General features: G+C 34.5%; 1 protein-coding gene across 4 annotated transcripts in view; it reads right to left on the bottom strand.

Moving 5' to 3' along the window:
• PPFIA2 (protein tyrosine phosphatase, receptor type, f polypeptide (PTPRF), interacting protein (liprin), alpha 2) overlaps positions 1-21,996 on the bottom strand; it is a 778,898-nt gene that overhangs the window by 113,635 nt on the left and 643,267 nt on the right. For 3 of the 4 annotated variants that reach the window (XM_006882537.1, XM_006882538.1, XM_006882539.1), the window contains 4 exons: positions 20,668-20,905; positions 18,379-18,408; positions 12,507-12,637; positions 10,263-10,417 (listed from right to left, as the gene is read on the bottom strand). In XM_006882537.1, the coding sequence (XP_006882599.1) occupies positions 10,263-10,417; positions 12,507-12,637; positions 18,379-18,408; positions 20,668-20,905 (554 nt within the window). The remainder of the gene's footprint in view (positions 1-10,262; positions 10,418-12,506; positions 12,638-18,378; positions 18,409-20,667; positions 20,906-21,996) is intronic. The other variant, XM_006882540.1, reaches the window with a different exon arrangement.

The following is a 21,996-nucleotide window of genomic DNA, read 5'->3' as shown; positions in this document are numbered from 1 at the left end:
AGACATTCTTCTAGTATTCCTAGGTTTCAGCCAGGATCCAGCTGACATTAGCAATGATATCTCTGTCTGGTGCCATGGCCTCTTCTAAATCACTTGAACTTGTGGCAATTCTCTACCTATGTACTCTTCCAGCGGTTTTTTAATGATACTCAGCAGTATTTTGCTTGCATGTGACATTAAGTATATTTTGAATAATTTCTACATTCATCTGGATCACCGTTTTTGGGAATGGGAACAAATATGGACCTCTAACTAGTCCTCCAAATTTCCTGGCATACACTGGCTGCTTTTGTTAATTTAAACAAGTGAATTGGTATTGAATTGATTCCTGGGGCCTTATTTTTTCCAATACCTTCAATGCAGCTTCCCCTTTCTCTTTCATTGCTATTTACTCTTGCTCATATGGTACTTTTGGAAATTGTTCAGTACTAATCAATTCTTTCTGTTACAGTGACTTTATATATTCTCTTCATCTTCTTTTGATGCTTTCTGGGTCATTCAATATATTTCTCATAGCATCTTTCAATATTGCCCCATGTGGCTTAAGTTTGCTTTACAGTCCTTTCAATTAAATGAATGCAGAGGAAGTTCTTCCCTTTTTATTCTCCAATTCCAGCTCTCTGCACATTCCATCATAATATTCTTTTTTTTTTGTCCTCCTGAGCCTCCCTTTGAAATCACCTGTTCAGCTCTTTCGCTTCAATGTGGTTTCCGATAGATTTGGCTTTCTGATGCTCCAGTGCAATCTTTAGAGTCTCTTATGACATCAATTTTGGTTTGTTGTTTTTTTCCTCTTCTGTTTCTGTAATTACCTTTTGCTTTCTTCATAGATAATAGCCTTGATACCATCCCACAATTTATTTAATCTTCTATCATTGGCATTCAATGCCTCCAATCCATTCTTAAGATGATCATGAAATTCAGATGAGTTGATTCAAGATTTTATCTTGGGTCCTGTGGACTTACTTTAATTTTCTTTGGCCTCAATGTGAACTTGCATTTGAGTGATGGATGATGATCTTACCCACAGTCTGCTCCTGGCCTGGTTGTAACTGCTGATATTGAGCTTCTCCAATGATTTATTCCACAAATATAGTCAATATTACTCTTATGTAGCCCAACAGGTGAAAATATACATGAAAAGTCATCTTTTGTGTCTTTTAGAAAAATATTTGCAATGAAGAAATCATTGTAAGTACAAAATTAAATCATTCTATGTCCAGTTTCATTTCAATCACCAAGCTCATTTTCCAACTACTGTTCCTTCTTCATTCTTTCAAACTTTTGCATTCCAGTCACTATTTATCATTAACACATCTTGTTTGCATGTTTGGTCAATTTCAGAGTACAAAAATTTGGTAAAAATTCTCAATTTCTTCCTCTTTGGCACTAGATATAGGGGCATATATTTGAATAGTAATCATATTAATGGGTCTTCCTTGTATGTTCATGGATATTATCCTAATACTCACAACATTTATTTCAGGATAAAGTTTGAAATCGACTTTTTGGCTATGAATGCAACACCATTCTTCTGTTTTTCATTCCCTGAATAGTATATCATATGATTATCTGATTTTAAATGACCACAGCTGGTCCACTACATATCACTAATGATGAGTAGGTTGATATTCATACATTCCATTTCATTTTTAACAATTTCCAGTTTATTTACATTCAAGGTACATACATTCCATGTACCAATTGTTGAACTATATTTTTTATTGATTTTTCTCATTTCAAGTGACTTCCAATCTGGGCTCTACCACTACTCTGCTATAACATAACTATTCTCTTTATATAGTGTTTATAGGGTTTCCAAAGCCTTTTATTTAGGAAGTAGATGCCCCATCCTGTTTCCTAGTCTGTCTTAAACAGGGAGCTCCATCAAACCCCATCCACAATGGGAAACCCTTTTGAAATTTTACAAACACAATGATTTCAGTATCAGAGCAACCCCAAGTAACCTCAGTACAGAAAACTAACATACATTGATTCCCACTTAGAACAATGTTCTCTTCAAACACAATAAATACCAGGCCCAAGGGCCGAAGAAAATTTTAAATACAAAGGCCACCAGATCTTGTTTGCCTACACAAGAAGCTTTGAACCCAAACTGATTGTAAATGATATCAGATGCACTTAATCAGCTTACACTTGACTGTGATATGTATAGATAGATAGATTGATAGGTAGAGATAAAATATAAAAAAAATATATAGATTGAGATATATAGATATCTAAGATGTTAAAATGTTAGATATATAGATATAGATCTAAGAAAAGACATTAATATATTATATAGATATATATTTTAGAAAAAATGGTACTATGATATATATATATCTCTAAGAAAAAATGTTAACGAGAAGAAATACACATACATATTCATATATTACTAAAATACTCATTTCCTTGGTTTTAGAGCTAACACATAGCTGATCCTTCAATGGGATTTTGTTGTTGTTATTCATTGTCTTTGAGTCAATTACTTTCATAGCAGCTATGGACAATGGATCTGAATCTCACCCTATCCTATGCCATCTTCTCCTCTCTGACATACTTGGGCCTATTATTACAGTCATTGTAATAACTATTTGGGAAGAAATTATCCATCTTTCTTCTACAGAGGCAATGGTAGATTTGAACTGGCAGAGACACATGACCTTTGAGTTTGCAGCACAAATCCCTGCTGATAATATCAGTAGAGTTTCTATGTGTGTTATCCAAATACATGCTGATTCTGACACCCTGACTCACTGTAACTGCTTTCCAAGGCTACAAATAATCATGGGAGACTGTCTATCCTTCTTCCATGAGTATCAGGCAGATTTGAACTGCTGGCTGTTATTGTTGTATGCCTTCAACTTGGAACCAGTTATCTGAGGAGCTGATTCTTTCGAGGGTTGTCAGAGGCAATTAATTACATGAAAACACAGCATCCATCTTTGTCCCTCTGAGCAGCAGGTAGATTCAAATCACATGCCTTTGGGATTACAGCACAGCTTCTTACCACTAGGCCACCAGAGGTACCTCAATTTAGCAGATGAAAATTTAACCCTAATATGACCACAGTTCCATCTCTACCTATCTATACACATCTATATACATCTACCTATTGATATACAGGATATCTAAATCATGACTTAAATATTTTAAAGAATACTGTATTTTAGTAGAGATAAAGGAGCTTTTAAAAACTAATCAAAGCTCTAGAAAAGTAACAATAAAATATCTGGAGGAGTGTTATGAGTCAAAACTAAATCAACAAAAATAGATAGGAACATTTTGTTCTCATTAATAAGATTTAAAAATGAAAAGGAAAAAGAGTTTGGAACTAACATACTCTGTAGTCAACTAATTTTGTACTGATCTATGGCCACATTACATTTGAAAATGCTGAAAAGAGTTTGATACCAAGGTTAAGCCAAGTAAAAATTTAATTAAGCATCACATGGAGGGCAGTATGCTTTAGCAACCAACCATGGAGGTACAAAGGTTAAGTGCTAAGCTGCTAAATGGAGGGTTGGTTATTGGATTCTACCCAATGGTTTTGTGGAAGATAGATCTGGTGATTTACTCATGTAAAGACTTCAGCCTAGAAAACTATTACAGTGTGGCAGTTCTACTTTTCCAAGTGATGGCACAGGACAAGGGCAACAACTCCTGCAGGAGCAAAAGTCTTAGCAGGTATACAGGAGAGCTCTGGTAGCGTAAAGGTAAGAAATTGAGCTGCCAACCCAAAAGAATATACTGTGAATCTATTTGCTCTTTTGAGGAAGAATTATGGGCAATCTCCTATGCCATTTACCTCCTCTGAAAACCCACTGGATGGTCAGCTATGAGTTAGTTTAATCTCAATGGTAAACAACACCACCAAAACATTTACGAATATGAAAGAATTTACTTATAAAATTGACCCAACTTCTCTATATTTTAGCTTCATTTTTAATATGCATGACAAGCTAAAAGAAAAAAAAAGATGACCACAATGAGACTAGTATATGAAGTGTATTTCTTTTTAATTTTATTAAGATTATTTAAACATGGTTGGAGTCTCCATCATTAACATTAATGGATCAGTAGGCTTATATATTTGTGGACTTCAAGATCATCTCATATTTCCCTTTATGATAATCAATAGCCACTTGTAACTAGTAAGCACTTGAAATGTGGCTGTTAAGTGCTATATGTGTAAAATGCACAATCAAGGTTGTAACATCTTGAAAAAGTAGATATCAAACACTTTTACAGAGATTATATGCTGAAATGGTAATATAATTAATTATTACTATATAATTGTTGTTGTTGTGATGCACTGTCAAGTCCCTTGCGACTCATAGTGACACTATGTACAACAGCCCTATGCTCTATCCTGTGCCAGTGTTATTGTCTCTGACACATCTACCACCATTACCCCAGTCACTGAATCAATCCATCTCAGGGAGGATTTTCCTTTAGTGCTCTCCCACCACCCTCCCAAGCTTTACGCCACACTCCTTTTAACTTGTCCAGCATTTTTCACAATGTCCCTCCTTGCAACATATTTAGAGTTTTTAGAAAAAGCTTTAGATCCTTGCCTCTAAGGAGCAGCCTGTTTTCACCCTCTCCAGGATGAACTTGTTTGCTCTCTTAGCCATCCAAGGTATAGTCAACACTCTTCTCCAACACCATAGCTCAAGAGCATCAATTCTCTTTCTATCATTCTTAGTTATTGTACTGCTTTCTGTTGCATTTCAAATAATTGTTAAGACTATAGCCTGAATCAGGTGTACCTTCATCTCAAGACTTACACCAAGAAGCTGTTGTCCAAACAGAGCAAGGGAACACTTTATGGTTTAAAACCAAGAAATCAATGCATCATGGAAGTATCCTTTCTCATACCTTTTTAATCTATATGCAAAAGAGATAATTCAAGAGGCTAGATTTTACAAAGTATACTGTGAAATCGGAATTGGATAAAGATTCCTCAACAAGCTGCATTATGCATATGACACAACTTTGGTTGCCCAAACTAAGGAGGACTTGAAGTACTTACAGTAGAAGATCAAAGACTGAAGTCTGTAATATAGATTGCATTTCAATATCAAGAAACAAAAATCTTCACCACCAGGCTAATGGGCAGCATCATGATAAGAAAGTTCAAGTTGTTAACAATTTCATCTTGCTTAGGTCCATATCATCAATATCTTTGACACCAGCAGTCAGGAAATCAAAAGACAAGTTGCATTGGGAATATCTGCTGGCAAGCATCTTTCCAGAGTACTAAGTCAGCATAAAGACTAAGGTGTGCCTGATCCAAGCCATAGCCTTCTCAATGACTTGCTATATATCTGAGAGCTGGACAATGAATAAGGAAGACAGAAGAGTAATTGATGTCTTTGAGTTTTGAGAGAGGCGCTAGAAGAGTATTGAGCATATCAAAGTCTACCAACAGAACGTCTGTCCCAGAGAAGATAAAACCATCTTGCTCTCTGGAGGCAAGGATTTTGAGATCCTGTCTCACATACTTTGAACATGTTACCAAGAGGGACCAGTTCTTAGAAAAGGGAATCATGTTTGGAAGAGTAGATTAGTGAAAGAGAGAAAGATCTTGGATGAGATGGAACACCACAGTGACTGTTTCAACGGGATTAGGTGTGTCAGAGAAAATGAAATTGGCTCAGGATAGGACAAGGTTCAGAGCTTTTGCTCACAGGGTCTCTATGAGTTGTAATCTATGGCATATAACAACAACAACAACAATAACATACTTACATTGCCGCTACTTTAACAGATTTATAAAATATACAGTTTATACTGGCTTTTATTTATACATGAATGGAAATAATATATGAAGTCATATAGACAAAGATTAAAAAAATCAAGATAGGAGGAAGGCTATTAACAACCTATGATATGTAAATGACAATCTTGCTTGCTGAAACTAAAAAAGACTTGAACCACTTGCTGTAAAAGTCGAGGACTGTAGTTGTCAATATAGATTGAATCTCAACATCAAGAAGACAAAGATTTTTGCCACTGGACCATATTGGATGGAGAAGAGATTGAGCCTGTTAGCCATTACAGCTTGCTCGGATTCACAATCAACACTCTTAACACCAGCAGTCAGGAAATCAAAAGACGAATTGCATTGAGAAAATCTGCTGTCATGAACCTGTACAGAGTGCTGAAGAGCAATGATGCCAGTCTAGATACAAAGGTGTGCCAGGCCATGGTCTTCTCGATTACTTGTCATGCTTCAGAGAGTTGGATGATGACTAAGGACAACAGAATAGGTACCTTCAAGTTGTGGTGCTGGAGAAGAGTCTTGAACATACTGTGGACTGCCAAGAAAACAAATAGATCTGTCTTGGTAAGGGTAAAACCAAGTCTCTCCTTGGAGGCTAGGATTTTGAAGCTCTGCCTCACTTTGGGCATGTGGCCAAGAGAGATCGGTCCTTGGAGAAGGACATCATGCTCTGAAAGGTGAATGGACAGTGCAGGAGAGAGAGATTCCCAGATGAGATGGATTGATATAGTAACTAAGGCAATAGGGGTTGATGGGTCAGAATTAGTGAGACTGGCATGTTGCTATGCATTGCAGGCCACTCAGTGACACATAAGAACAGTAACACTATGACAGATTTGGAAGCAGGAACGACATCCACTTCCTAAACTACCAGAAACTCTGCCTCCGGAAACGCTCTGAACTTTGATAAATGTTGATAGTTGTAGAGGGGCTTCAGGCCTTTTATTCTTAGGGTCTCTATGTGTTGAGCTCAACTCAAAGGTAATCAAGAACAACAGCATATAAATAAATTTCTCATATTTCAACTTTTTCTCATTACCTCTCAAAAACAATATCTTCTCTTCAATTTCCTGTGTAAATTTCTGAGACATTTCCCTTGTTGCTTATGAATTATGATCAAACCAAGTAAACATTTTCATTCTCAATTATGTGATTTTCTTCCATATTATTGTTACGTCTGGGCAAAGGGGGCCAAAGAGAAGAAGAACTCAAATGTTGATGGCCTTGCCTGCTGCTGATAAGAAGGGCAAAGGCACTTGCTTGTCTGGCTGAGCTAGCAGGTGGCTTCTAAGTCAGCATGGAATGTCCCTCCCTAAAGACTCTTTATAAAAATCCTCCTCAGTAAGTTCACAGTGTGACTTTCCATTCTGCCTCTCCAGGAGAAGGAACTCACCTGGGAGCTCCCTTTCCCCCCCTTTAATAAAGCTGCATTAAGCTTTCTCTCGTTCTCTTTCTTCATTAAGTCCACTAACCGAACAATTAGTATATTTCAGGCAAAGTATCCAAGATTGGTGATAATAATTTCAATTTTATATTTAACTCAAAACAAATGTATATTTTTTCTGCCATATGAAGTAAATTGTTTTGTAAATGGATATTCAAAAACATGGGACTTGATTCAAAATATAAAATTTTGCCACTGACATTGTCCACCAAAATATATGATATAATGTAGAAAACGTAGAGTGAGCTCCCATGATCTGTTTAGTCAAATATTTATAAAAGGTTTAAGAGCAAAATTTAAGACTCTTCAATGATATTCTAGTCCTGATCTGACATTAGAAGAGTTACCCCACAGAGCGTCCTCTAGCATTTTCATCTGGTAACAGAGGAAGAAACAAAATAGAGGAAAAGCACCTCAGCACCACCAAAAAATTATCACCAGGAGTAGAGTCCTTTGGGTAAAGGTCTCTGTGCAAGGAAGTTACTTGACAACAAGGAAGATCAAAACACATGGAGATCTTCAGTGAACTCCTGGACAACACACGTTGAAGGAAAGGACAAAGAGAAAGGATCTTCTTCTAGAATTGGTACCCTGAATTTAGACCTCCTGCCTCCCAAACTGTAACGAGTTAAATTCCCATTTGTTGGTGCCAGTCTTTTGTGGTAGCTCTGTTATGGCAGCACTAGATAACTAAGACAGTAGCCACCATTCTCTTCCACATTATGTTCCATGCTATCCTTTCTGATCTTTTATTTTTATTAGTAGGAGAATCAATGTTAGCAATTCGGTGCATTTAAAATGTACAGATAAAGACTTTAAAAAATGATGATTACTATAGATGCCTTCTTTGTTTATTTTGATATATATAATTGTCACAATTAGGTTGCAGTCCCTGAGTCTGACAAGTTTCCATGATGTTCCTATCACAATCTGGATAAGTGAAAGCACACTTGAGCCTGTACCCCTTTCAACAAAGTCCTTTGAATCACATGATCATTTTCTTCTGGTGTAAATATGTAAATACCAGAACCTTATTTTTCTGAGTCTTATTTATAATAAATCTTTTTTATTCTTTGTTTCTCAAAAATTTTGATTCAGCCTCTATGTAGCATTCATGTAGTTCAGAAGTATAGCTATTGTCCTTGTCTCAATCATAAAAATTAAAATCTCTCTCATGGCACATGCTTTGACTTTCACGTTCTACTTTCCTTCCATAATCAAAAATCTTTCTAGATATCTGATATGATTCCAGATATAATTTTGCAAGTGTCCGACTTGGAAGGGGGTTGATAATTAGAGATCTCTTGGTCTAGTACATTTTGTAGAGGAAATACCAAAAGCTACACCTCTCTGGCAGTTCAAATCCATCAATGGCTCCAGGGGAGACATGTGGACAAGCTCCTTCCATGTAATTTACTGAGGTGAAAACTCAACAGAGGGTCTGAAATGAGTCACTTCTGACTCAATAACAATGCAATTTTGTTTAATATGTAATTTATGCACCTTGTATCTGTTCTAAACTTAAAACATACCCTTTATTCACAAAGAATTCTATGTTTCTGGCTCCAAAATATATCTTTGGTACCGTGAGTTTTGTCAGTATTGTTACATATTTTGCTCATAATTCAGTTTCCTATCAAAAGTAATTGAAACAAAAATATAAAAATCCTGTAAGAAGAATCCATTAAATCCACTTTAAGAGGAAAACTGTACTTGTTCTGCTAATGTACAAATGAGATTAAATATATGTATGTTAATATGAGTAAACAAAATGAATGTGTTAGAAAAACAGTTATTTTATTAGTGATGCTATTATCTATGAATCATGAGATAATATATTGATACTGGAAATAATTTGAAAATGTAAAAGTTATAGTCCACTGCTAAATAACATAGAAACTTTAAAACAATATCTTAGCAAGAGTATTTTTTCCCTCAAAAAATCAGTTTGTCAATTTTCCCTTATGCAGCCATAGGTTATTTTTATAGTCTGGGGAGTTCCTTTGCTGCAAAATACAATTTCTAAGAGGATTTAATGCTCCTGTTTGTTAACACTTAATCACACAGCTGGCTATACTTCACTTTCCTGTGACTTCTAATGTTTTGTGTGGGTTTTACACTTTGGAAACCAGGAAAAAATGTTTTTAAATAATACTGTGGTCTTAAATTTGAAGACATGTACACCATAGGCAGAGATCCTTTGTTTGCTAGTGCAGCAAACTAAAGCTTGAGCATTAGCATTTTAATTATCAGAGAAACTTAAAGAGTCACTAAGAAAGTTATAGTGCTCATTCAGCCCATATCATTGGTAGTAGGAAGTAATTTTTTTCTTAATAATTTAACTATAATTCCAAGTTAAATAGAAGCCTAAGAGAGACAAATAAAACAGAATTAAGAATAAATAACCAAGATGAAGATGAAGAATTTGGAATGAAAGAACACATAATTGAGGAAGAAACGAAGAGTATATATTTCATCATTTCAAGAACTAGCCCTGTTATTTTTTTGTATCCATTATAACATGCATGTTTGTTGAGACATTTCAAGTGTACTGATTTATATTTTTATTCAATTAGTTACTGAAAACAAAATCTTCATTGCTTTATCCTCTTAGTCATCACCAAGCCTACACTATTTTTATAGTGGTAATATATTCAATGATTTAATTTTAATTTTGAACATTCACATAACCATAACTAGCTTAGTTCTACTCGCTAAGGTAGATGTCCTAAAAAAATAGAGATAATATAATAGTAAAAATATGTGTCTTATAGGATTCTTATGGTTGCAACAGAGTTAGTATCATTTAAATTCTAGCTACTGGTTTTAAGGAAGACATCAAAAGACTGGACATTTTACAATACTCTTTAATTATAATCTTTGTCAGGCATCACCAGTTTAAATTAGACTCAAATAGCTTAATAAAATTTACTGGGCAGAATAGAATACAGAAAAGAAACAGAGGAGATAGAAACTCAATAGTCACTAAACAAAGGGACAGTGCAAATCTACTGCGTGTATACTTACGAAGCTGCCCAAGTCGAGCTTTCTCTTTTTTACCAAACAGACGTCCTATTGAAGACTTGATTCCTTTCTTCTTGGGAGCTTTATGAAGAGAGTCTTGACTGCTATTGGCACTGCCCAGTCCAAGGCTATCTGGCTCAAGTGTGGCAGATAAACTACTGAAAAACACATACATACAAAGGCAAATTGCTTGTTTTCATTCAATATCCACCTTGTACACAAGACTTGTTTTTCTTGTAAACGTAAAAAACAAAGAACAAGTAGAACTGTACTTAAGTACAGTTTCCTCAAGCTTTTGGCTTTAAGACTACAAATTTTCTCTGGAACCTTTAATTTTGGACCAAATGATTTTTTTTCTTTGTTTTTTTTTCTTTTAATTATCTCTTACTAAAGATGTAACAGCAACTAGCTTTTTAACTGCTTTGTAAATGACCTCTTATTATTTAGCTTCAGGGTGTGTGTGTTTTTTTAAGACGATATTTTTCCTTTATTGCCATTTCTTTTTAAAAAATATTTATTAGTTTTCATATAATTCCTTTACATTATGTTTCATTCATAAATATTGTATTTTGTAAAATCTTTCATTCACAGTATGTTTCATATAACCATTTATATACATTTTTTTATTTTATATTTTTAAAAAATTGGTTTGCTTACAAAATTTATATACATAGTGTTTCAGGTGTTTTAATTAATTTTTTCCCCATAATCTACTTGATCATTATTTCTTAGACATAAAGATACATGATAAAAAATAGAAATACAACTAATAACAAATTTTAGCTGTCATTCCGATGAATTCTACGAGATTTTTTTTTCCCCTAGTCATTTTTTCTCACAGTTTTGGAGCCTAATCATTGAATTTTAAATCATCTGGGCAGTATGTAGAAGCAACACACACACATATACTGTTGTGGTTATTTTGTATCTTTTCTTAATTATATTTCATAACTACTCTTTTAGGTACATGATAATTTCAAATTATTTCCATGAAGTTAATCTAAATTAAATTTCTGGCCAATATATTAACCATTTTAAATAACAGGAGAGGTTCAATAAATATTATAAACTATCATTTTTATGTCTGATAATTTGATACTCTCATGATAAATTATTTAATTTATTCAGCTTGATTAATCTGAATTTGAGTACCCAGAAGCTCTAAAGCAATAGGGAGATTGCCCGTCTCTGTGAGTTTCTGGTAGATTCAAAACATGCGCTTCTAGGATTGCAGCACAGGTTCATACTGATAGGGGAGCAGAGCTCCCTGAGTATTTTTGTTTCTGTACAATTCATTCTTTTTTTTGAAGAATGTTTTGAAGAGTGAATTGGTAACTTTTAAAATCTGACAATAGTACTTTTAAAGGGAGTAAGAATATAAAGTGAATATATTTCATCATAGCAAGTTTTCTTTATGAAACCATTTTGTTGTTAAATCACTGTGCTAGGTTAAAGGTTTCAGCCTGTCACGCCTAAGGTTCCTATAACTCAGAGCTGACTGAAGGACAAACTAACAAAAACCACATGCTAGATTATATAAACAATGTACACAGAGATACCACAATTTAAGAAAATAACAGGAAATACATTTGTAAAGTAAACTGCGTGCTTATATTTATCTATACCATTCATTTTATAGAACTCTGTTTTCAGATTATTTTGGTAAATGGACAGGACAGGGTGAAGAGTTGCTATAGTCAATTAGCTATTTCTTATATTTCATTTCCTTTAGCAGTTTTTTTTTTTTCTGAAGAAACCTATTTGGTTTTAAAGGGTTTGTTTTTTTTTTTAAGTTTTTTTCCCTCCCTTTCTTAGAACTTACTACCTGAAGAGTTGGAGACTCAGTACTAACAGCAATGCACAGTGGTGTTCGCACCTGCCTGCTAAAAGTAATAAAATGCAGTGATAAACTTCCAGAACTTAATTGTTCTTATACCAATTTGTATTATAGTTCTATAAATCCTATTGTGTATGTAACAATTGCTGTTAAGTTTTCCCTCTAGCAAGTAATGATAAGTAGCAATAGCACAAATATGTATCAAATTTAAACTGAAAAATTTAAACTAGAAATATAAATAATATCGGGTTTAATGAATAGGAGAATACTCCAACAGAGAATTATTCTTTCATGAATTATTTCAAGTAAAATTTTGTAGAATCTATTTTGTAACACTGAAATATTCAAGTGATGTACTTCAAAGCAGGTGAACAGGGAGTCTACAGTCTGCAAGCTCATTTGAATCATACCTTCGGGCTTCATTGTGGTAGGAAGAAGGGAGGGTGTGAGTCATCCTGATAGCTCTAGGGGTAGGGGGAGGAGAAGTTTCACATTTAATTGTTGCTTTATCCTCCCTGCCATCTTCTTCCACCACTGCAATCTAGAAGGAAAAACAAGCCATTTAGACAAAATCTATCTCCAATTTCATTACAAATGAAAAGACAGACTGGGTTCTCACATGACAAAGAAAACAACAACAACAACAAAACCCTTCCGGGCATGCACATCTTAAATTCACATTGTTAAAGAGTGTCAATTTCAGAAAGATTTAAAAGTAAAGTCATTCCAACTAAAAAAAAAATTGTATTTTCACAGCAAAACATATTTAAGAATTCCTAAGTACTATAGATCCAGTATCTAAGAACAATGGCAAATCTATTTTGAAGTTCATTTTAAAAGGTTGTTAGTGTTAGTTGCCACCAAGTCTACTCTAAGTACAAAAGATGGTAATCTTGTCTGATTCTGTATCATCTTCAAAATCTCTGCTGTGTTAAAACCCATTGTTCCAGTAATTGTGGCAATCTATACACTTTTACATGTCAGAATACAAAATTCTGTTAAAAATTGAAGACTTATGTGAGTCAATTAATGGGGAAAATAAATAATATAGTCATTGTATCTTTTAAGTGAAATACTTCTGATGTGAAAAGTTGGAAAACTATAACTCTATCAGATAATGTGTTTTCAAATCACCAAAGCTAATATAATACATTGCAGATGTTGTTTTTTTTAAATAGTAGATTATGGGGATGGGGGGAGCCAAGGATAAAATTTTGCAGATTGTTTGATTTACTCTCAAATCTAAAAATCAAACCAATTGTCATGGAGTCCATTCGTATTCATAAAGATCCTTCAGGACAGAGTAGACCTGCCCATTGGGTTCTCTGGCATGTAAATCTTTACAGCAGCTAATTGCCTCTGATATCTCCCATGGAAAGTTAACTTTTTGGTAATCAGCCGAATTCTGTAACTATCAGGCTTCTATTTTCACTAACAGGAATTTTGACAGAGACAAACAAAAACACACAAAAATGTAATAGGAATGAAAATGTTTAGAGAAAGAGTAAGTTCTGATTATAGTAAAATTGACAATACTATAAATTTTGACAATTGTAAAGAGTCACATTAAAGCAAATTTAGCAACCATCAGATTAATTTTGGGTAATTACTTTTCACAAAAATGATGCTCTAGTTTCATGATCATGATTAGACTGTATATAAACATTAGAAAACCCAATTAAGGCATATAGTTCTTTGCAGTTGCTGTTAGATGTCACTGAATCAACTAAAACCCCATGAACAATTAGAAACTCTGCCCTGTTTCTGCACCAGCCTTACAATTTCTGTCATACTCTAGTCTACTGCTGCAGTCACTGTGTTAATTCATCTCATTGTCCTTATCCTCTCTTATTAATCCTCTACTTTTCCAAACATGAAGTCTGTTTCAAAGAACTGGTGTCTTCTGACATGTCAGAAATATGTGAGATGAAGTCTATCCTTTAAGGAGACCTCTGGCTATACTTTATCCAGGACGGACTTGTTCTTCGAGCAGTCCATTGTGTATTCAATACTCTTGTCCACCACCGCAATACAGAGCCACTGATGACTTTTTGGTCTTCCTTATTCATTGTTCAATTATTTTATGGATATGAAGCAATTTAAATGGCATGGCTTGTATAAGATACACTTTAGTCTTTAAACTTGCATTATTGCTCTTTAAAGCTCTAAAGAAGTGCTTGATAGGATATCAGTCCAATGTAAAACAGTTTTTTATTTTATTTTTAAATCTGTTTAGTGTGAATTGTATTATTTCAGCACTGAAATCAAGGGGTTTGGTTAGTATGAAACAGACTCATAAAATCTTTGAGAAGTTATAAAACAAGACAGATTTCTGATACTGTTAGAATCTTCTTATTCTTGTTTTTTTAGGTGACATTAAGTAGGTCTGAGAGCTAAACATTATCCAGTCTTGTGCCATCGTCATAAATGTTGCACATGTGAGCCTATTGTTGTATGTATTATGTCAATTCATCCTTTATTTTTACTGGTTTGCTTGCAATCATTCATATGTCTCATGAGTTACACAATCAATAATATAGATTGTATTTTACACGATTAATTACTATTGATTTATGCTTGTTATCACCCCTTCCCTTCAAGTTCTCATGGAATTATTCCTACTCATTTGTTACCACCTCTGTCTGTTCACTGACTTCTGCTATCTTGGTGGTTTTCTCATCTTTCTACTTAAGCCTCTCTTCTTCCCTTCCCCTTTTGGACATTTATACATATATAACTCAATTATCCTCCTATTTTCACAATAATGGCCTTATGCAGTATTTGTCCTTATGTGACTAGTTTCACTCACCATGACACCCTTTAGTCTCTCTCATTAAAATGCACAATATTCTATAAAATCATTGTTTCTTAGTGCTGCATAGTATTCCACTGTGTGAATATACCACAATTTCTCGATCCATTCATTAGTTGATGAGCATTTGGGTTGTTCCCATTTTCTTGCTATTTTGAATAACATTGCTATGAACTTATGTCTATAAATGTCGATTTATTTCTCAGTTCTGGTTTTCTTGGTATATATTCCTAACAGCAGATCACATGGGTTTCAATGTCCAATTTTTTTGCAAAACACCAAACTGCCTTTCACAGAAGTTGTACCATTTTACAATCCTATTTGCAGCACATAACCATTATATATAAACAGCCCATCCAACATTTATTGTTTGATGTGTTGTTTATCTTTGCAACTGTTACTGGGGTGAAATGGAATCTCATTGTATTGATTTGCATCTCTATGATTGCTAGTGGTGTTGATTCTTTCTCCATATATTTGTTAGCCATTTTAATGCCATCTTTTCTGAAGAGTTTTTCCATGTCTTTTACCCACTTTGCATTAAGGCTATCCATCATCTTCTTGTGGAGGACTTTTAGTTACGAGACCCTTGTCTGAAGTGTCATTTTCAATTATTTATCCCAGTTTGTAGGTCTTCATTCACTAAATTGGAAAAAGGTTTTGATGCACGCAATGACTTGATTTTTTGAAAGTTCCTTTTGACAATTTTACCCTCTCCTGGTTGTACATTTTTGGCTATGTTTACAAGCCTAGAAACACCATAGGCTAGGGCTTCTAAATTTGTTTCCATTTTGTTTCTTATGATCATTGTGGTTTGGAGTTTTACCCCTAGGTCTTTGATCTACTATGAGTTGGTTTTTGTGTAGTATGAGATATGGATTCTGTTTAAGTTTTCTGCAGGTAGATGTCCAGTTTTGCCAGCACCATTGTTAAAGAGATCAGACACCTGACATATGATAGAGCTGACCTTAGGACTACAACCTTCATAGACCCAGAGCCTTTGCCCAAGTTTGTTGGACAACTGAGGTAGAAAGGGGAGAGTCATTGTTGGTAGGACTGAGAACTTTGTAACACTGACATAAAACCACGAGGCTCAAAGTTGAGATGTCTGTGAGCACATTTAGGAAGATATATTGACTGGAAGATTGCATTCTACTTGCTATTAACCTGAATTACAGCCTTTTGACTTTTCTAACACAGTACTGTGTGGTCTGTGAACTATCACAATGGATTTGGGACCTGGTAGGGGAATAAGATTGTTGTCGGGGAAGTTGTGGAAACATAGTGAACATGTTTGACCTCATGGGAATTGGTTTTGTGTTGCTGATGTTGTCGACAGGGACAATTCTCCATTATGGAGCTTTTAAAGATTATATATGGCTGTCCTCAGATGGTCTGTCTCTTTATACACTACACTTCGATTTGTAATTTTTCTCCTAATTTCTTAAATGTGTCTTTTGTAGGTAAGATATTGATGGTCTTTGTTTTCTGAACCACTCTGCTACTCTTTTCCTCCTATTAGGTGAATTTAAGCCATTCACATTGAGTGTGTTTATTGTTAGACAAAGTTCAATTCTTGTCATTTTACTACATTTTCTTTTCCTGTTGTTGCTCGTTACTTTGGTCCCTCAATTTTCCTCTGTTATTTCTTTGTGAAGGAATTACCTTATAATTTCTTGACGATTTGGTCTTTTTTTTTACAAATTCCTTCAGTTCTTCCTTTTTGGTAAATGACCCAATTTCTTCTTCATATTTGATGAACAGCTTGCTGGGTACAGGATCCTGTACTGCCAATTGCTTTCTTCCAATGTAAATGCTTCTGTAAATGTTATCCCAGTATCTTCTTTCTCACATGGTTTCTGCTGAGAAATCAGAGCTTAATCTAATTGGTTCTCCTTTTTATGCATCTAACCTCATTGGTTCTTCTTTTTCTGAATTTAGTCACCAGTGGTCTACCGGTAAGAAATTATGCTGCAATCCCAGAGGCAGTCAGTTCAAATCCACTAGCTGCTCTGCAGGAGAGGGATGGACTGTCTCCTTTTGTGTGATTAACTGACTCTGACAACACCTGGAGGGTCAGCTATAGGTCAGTGATGGTACACAACCACAATAATCTAATTGGTTAGTACACTGTCTCTGATTTTGGAATCTTTGAATATGATATGTCTTGATATGTTGGTGTTATAGGGTGGTTTTTTTTTGTTGTTGTGGGTTTTTGTTTTGTATATTTTTAAGATGGGATTCTAGTGTGTTTGGCATTTGCTGAGCTTCTTGAATGTTTATTTCCTTATTTTTTTCATTATACTCAAAGTTTTCTTCTACTACCTCTTTTACAATTTTCTCAATGCTTTCCCCTTCCCTCCCCTTGCTCTGGAATGCTAATTATGTTATTTCATTTGATGTCATTCCAAATAATCTAATGTTTTCTTCATTTTCCTTCTACCTTCTCTGATTTTTCTTCTTGTAGGTTTTCATTGAGGGAGGTTCTTGTCTTCTAGCTCACTGATTCTCTGTTACTATCTCTTTCATTCTGTTTTGTTTTGTTCTTTTGGAGGTACCTTCAACATATTGTAAAGTTCTGTAATATTGGTCCTGCTATTCTACATGGAAATGTTATGCTTCTCTGTTGTTTCTTGAACTGTGCTTTTTGGACTCTCTCTGATTTGTGCTTATTTTAAAATTCTGATATATCTTTATTTATAGCTTTAACTCTTTCTTCTACCATCTATAGCTTCTTCAGTACCAGTACTTGGAGCTCCATTTTGAGTTTCCTGTCTCTGGAGTATTCTTTGGGTCTGTGGTCTGGTCTCCTTTTTTATGGAAAAAGGTTTGTGTATGTTTTTTCATAATATCTGAGCCTGCCTGATGCTTCCTTAACTTTATGTGGCATTTTTCTTGGTATTTGTGAAGCAGTTTCTGTGTTGTATTTGTGTAGGTAATTTCCAGTTTCTTATCTTTTTTATACTATTGGTGGAGTTGGAGATTCTAAATACTGCCCCTGATTGAGTTTCCCGGTGGCAATATTTCATGCTGAGATAGTTCTTTTCCTCATTTACTGTGGCACACTTCTCATTCAGTTGTACTTGGAGAAGCAAAGAGCTCGGGTCTTCTATGTTAAATTATTATGTAAACTACTTTTTATGGTGAAGAATATTGTACTAGATGGACTTATTGTAATTGTCTTTGGTAAACATTCTCTGGAAAAATATTATTTGTGGAAATTCAGGATACTTAGTTGACATCATCGATTCATTATTCCAGAATGTATAAACACTTATTTTTTTAAATATTTCTTTTTATGATAATATTTAAGTAATTTAGTAATACTGAAATATTTTCATATTTCCTTTTTATGTTAAAAAAAAACTAGAACTGGAGGAAATATATTTTTAAAGCTCCCAGTGAAATACACTTAAGATTATATAGAAAAACAAACAAAAAAAGATTGTATAGAAAAGTTATTACAGTACCTTTCTCCGATGTTTTCTTAAGTCACTTGGCTATGATTGACAGTAACAAAAAGAAACAGAAATAGTCAGTGATTACAAAGAAATTATTTTACAAGTTTATATAGCACCTAGGGGTTTTCTATTTTATGCAATCTATTGGTTAATTTTACTTATGTAAAAAAAAATTATGTTTTGTTAATTTCTTCCATTGAACACTATTTATAACTTCTTGACCTAGGCAGCTCTGGTAGTTTAGTGGTAAAGAGTTGTCTTGCCAAGTCAAAGGCATACAGTTCAGATCCACTAGCTGCTATGCATGAAAAAGATGGTCAATATCCTCCTAGGAAATTTATAGCCTCTGAAAACTCACTGGAGGGTCATCTACAGATTGGTTCTTATTAGGTAGGTGATGCATAATAACAAAACAGTATGGTATAGTCCATAGAAAGATGAAAGGCTGTTCTTCTCTGGTAACTTAAATCTATGAACTGCTCATCAGGAATAAGATGGACAATATCCTCTTATGCAATCTGCAGCCCCCAAAACCCCAGTTGGTTCCAACCCAACTGCAATTACTGAGTGTTGCTATAGATACATAAAGATATAGATTATGGCTTCAGGTGATTTTATCATACATTAATGTAAATTAATTAAAACAAAATTAATTTTTACAATGTTTAGCAACATTATATACTACTGCAAAAACATTAAAGATGCTATGTAGAAAATGAATTAAACATCTTTATGCACATATAAATTGTTGCTATCTAGTCAACTAGAACTCACACATATCTTATAGGACAGAGTAAAAGTGGCTTCCAAATTTGCAAATCTTTTTGAAGCAGAAATTCACATCTTTCTCCTATGGAGGAGCAGGTGAGTTCGACTTGTCTCTCTATCTTTTAGTAGTCAAACACCCAGACACTGCACTACCAGCGTTCCTGATAAGGTTGGTAAGAGTTAGAATAGACTCAATAGGAAATGGGCTATTCATATAAAATATAAATACATATAGAGGTAATGGGCATGTTTATTATAAAAGCCTCACTGAATACAATTCAAATTATTCTCTATTATCAATTATTTCTTCTCTACTATCTGTAAAAGAGATTTTACATTGGATAAATTATTGGTTTTAATACTGAAATGTTAAGTCAGAACTATTTCATAGCTGATCCTCCAGTGTGTTTTCAGAGGTTGTATATAACCCAATGGAAAATTACTATCTTTCTGCCATGGAGCAGGTGAACTCAATAATGTGTTATTTTGTTTGTTTGGGTTTTTTTTCCTTCTCTAAGTTCAGGTGCCCCTCTAATTTGAATTTTTATTTTTTAATTCAAAATATATAAATAAAATAAAGACATGGAGGAAACATGAAAATGTTGACACACAAAAAAAACCCAAAATTGAAATATTAAAGATATTTTTCTGATCAGTAAAGTTTATATTATAATGTATAAATATTTTAAATTTATAAATGCTATTTCAAGAATAAGTTGAGGCATAATTAATAATTAATTAGTAATTAATATTTTGTTATATGTGTTAAAATAACATATCTAAATTATTTTATCAAAATGTTTTTACTAAAAATATATTTCTGGTTCTAGGTTACTCAGATTTCTAATGCAAAATTGTTTTTGTTGTTAAGTGTCTTCGAGTCATAGAGAGAGCTCAGTTGTCCTAGTAGACAGAAAGGGAAGTTACCAAGCCAAAGGTGGGTGATTTTAAACTGTGGCCCTCAGGCCTGGTTTTAATTGTTTTTGGTCAAACATTCTACTAAGTGGTATAGCATTGGTCTTTCCGTTTGCTGTAGAGATAACATGGTTGCTGTGTTGCTAACCATTGTGACACCAATTTGTCAAATGTGATAATGGTTACCTATGGTGAACAGTGTTTGGTGGAGCTCCCCAATTAAAAGAAGCTTGGAAGCAGGAGTGACATCCACTTCCAAAACAGTTTGCCTCTCGAAACTCTATGAATTTGGATAAATGATGGAAATTAGATAAATGTTCAGGTCTTTGTTTCATAGGGTTGCTATGAGTCGTCTAAGACTCAATGGCACTTAACAACAATGAAAATTTATATTCATGCTTTTTAGATTCTACATTTACATCCTATGTGACCTTGGGAAAGTAACATCACATTTCACAAGAAATGTGACACACTAGTATTATCTTAGATAACCTAATTTTCTTAGATAATGGAATAAAAATAATCATAATAAAAACCCCAAACCTCAGACTAAACACCCTATGTATGATAGCTAATAGACTATGAATCTTACTGGAATTAAAAATATTATCATACCAATGTCATGACTCCCATCCGATCCATTTCCCTGGCAGGACTTCGTGGGGTGAGCTTTGGTGTTGAGTGTCCGCTGGGGGGAGATGAACTGGCCAGTGATGAGGCTGTAACTGAGGCAGTTATGGAGGTACCTGGGTGGACTCTAGCCAAATTCAAGCCTTCCAGGCTCACACTAGCCACTCTATTCTCAATTTCTTCAGCACGCAATTCTGTAGATTCTTTTTCTTCCTGAATTAACCTAGAAAACAGTTTAATATTTACACATTTTATGTTGCTATAAATACCTAGCTGGTACAAACAACCCGAGTTCAACTAGTAATCAAATGGTTGGTAATTAGGCCTGTCCAATGGCACTGTGATAGATGTGAAAGAGATTGAGACTGTTAACAATTTTAGCTTGCTTGATTCCACAATCTACATCTTTGGCATTAGCAGCCAGGATATCAAAAGACAAGCTGAATTGCAGAAGTCTGCTGTCAGGGACCTCTCCAAAGTGCTGAAGAGCAATGATTTAAGTCTGGGGACTAAGGTGTGTCTTATCCAGGCCATGGTCTTCACAATCACTTGCATCAAAGAACTGGATAATTACTAAGGATGACAGAAGAAAAAAGAATGCCTTTGAATCATGGTGAGAGAAGAGTAGTGAACATGCTATGGACTGACAAGAGAATAAACAAGCCTGTCCTAGAGAAGTTGAAAGCAAGATGTTCCCCACAGGCAAAGCTTTTGAAGCTCCATCTCACATACTTTGGCCATGTTGACAAGAAGGACTGGTCCTTGGAGAAGAACATCATACTTTGAACTACGAATGGACAGTGCATGAGAGGAAGACCCTGGATATGATGGATTGACACAGTAACTGAGGTAATTGAGGTAAGTGTGTTTGAGACAGTGCGACTGACACAGATGAGCAAGGTTCAGAGCTGTTGTGCATAGGGTTGCTGGAAATTGCACATGACTCAATGGCACATAACAACAAGAACAATGGCACTGTGGAAGAAAGTCTTAGTGATCTGCTTCCATAAGAATTATTGCCAAAAAACCTCCATGGATCGGTGTAAAATGTAACACTGTAATACATGAGATTGCCAAGAGTGAGACTTACTAGACAGTCACAAATAAAACATCAAAATGGTTAGAATCTACTTAAGTTAACATAAAATTACTCTGTAAATATTCTATATCAAATGTTGGTAGGTGCCATCAAGCTGACTATGACTCATAGCAACTCCACAAACAATAGATGTGAACCTTGCCCGTTCTTGTACTGAAAAGATTGAAATTAAAATAGTCCCTATAGTTCTCAGCTGAATTAAACTCAGGTTTCTA

Source organism: Elephantulus edwardii, unplaced genomic scaffold (assembly GCF_000299155.1).
Source record: "Elephantulus edwardii isolate Elephantulus edwardi_28Jun2011 unplaced genomic scaffold, EleEdw1.0 scaffold00021, whole genome shotgun sequence".
Taxonomy (NCBI): domain Eukaryota; kingdom Metazoa; phylum Chordata; class Mammalia; order Macroscelidea; family Macroscelididae; genus Elephantulus; species Elephantulus edwardii.
This window is presented reverse-complemented; position numbering and strand designations above follow the sequence as displayed.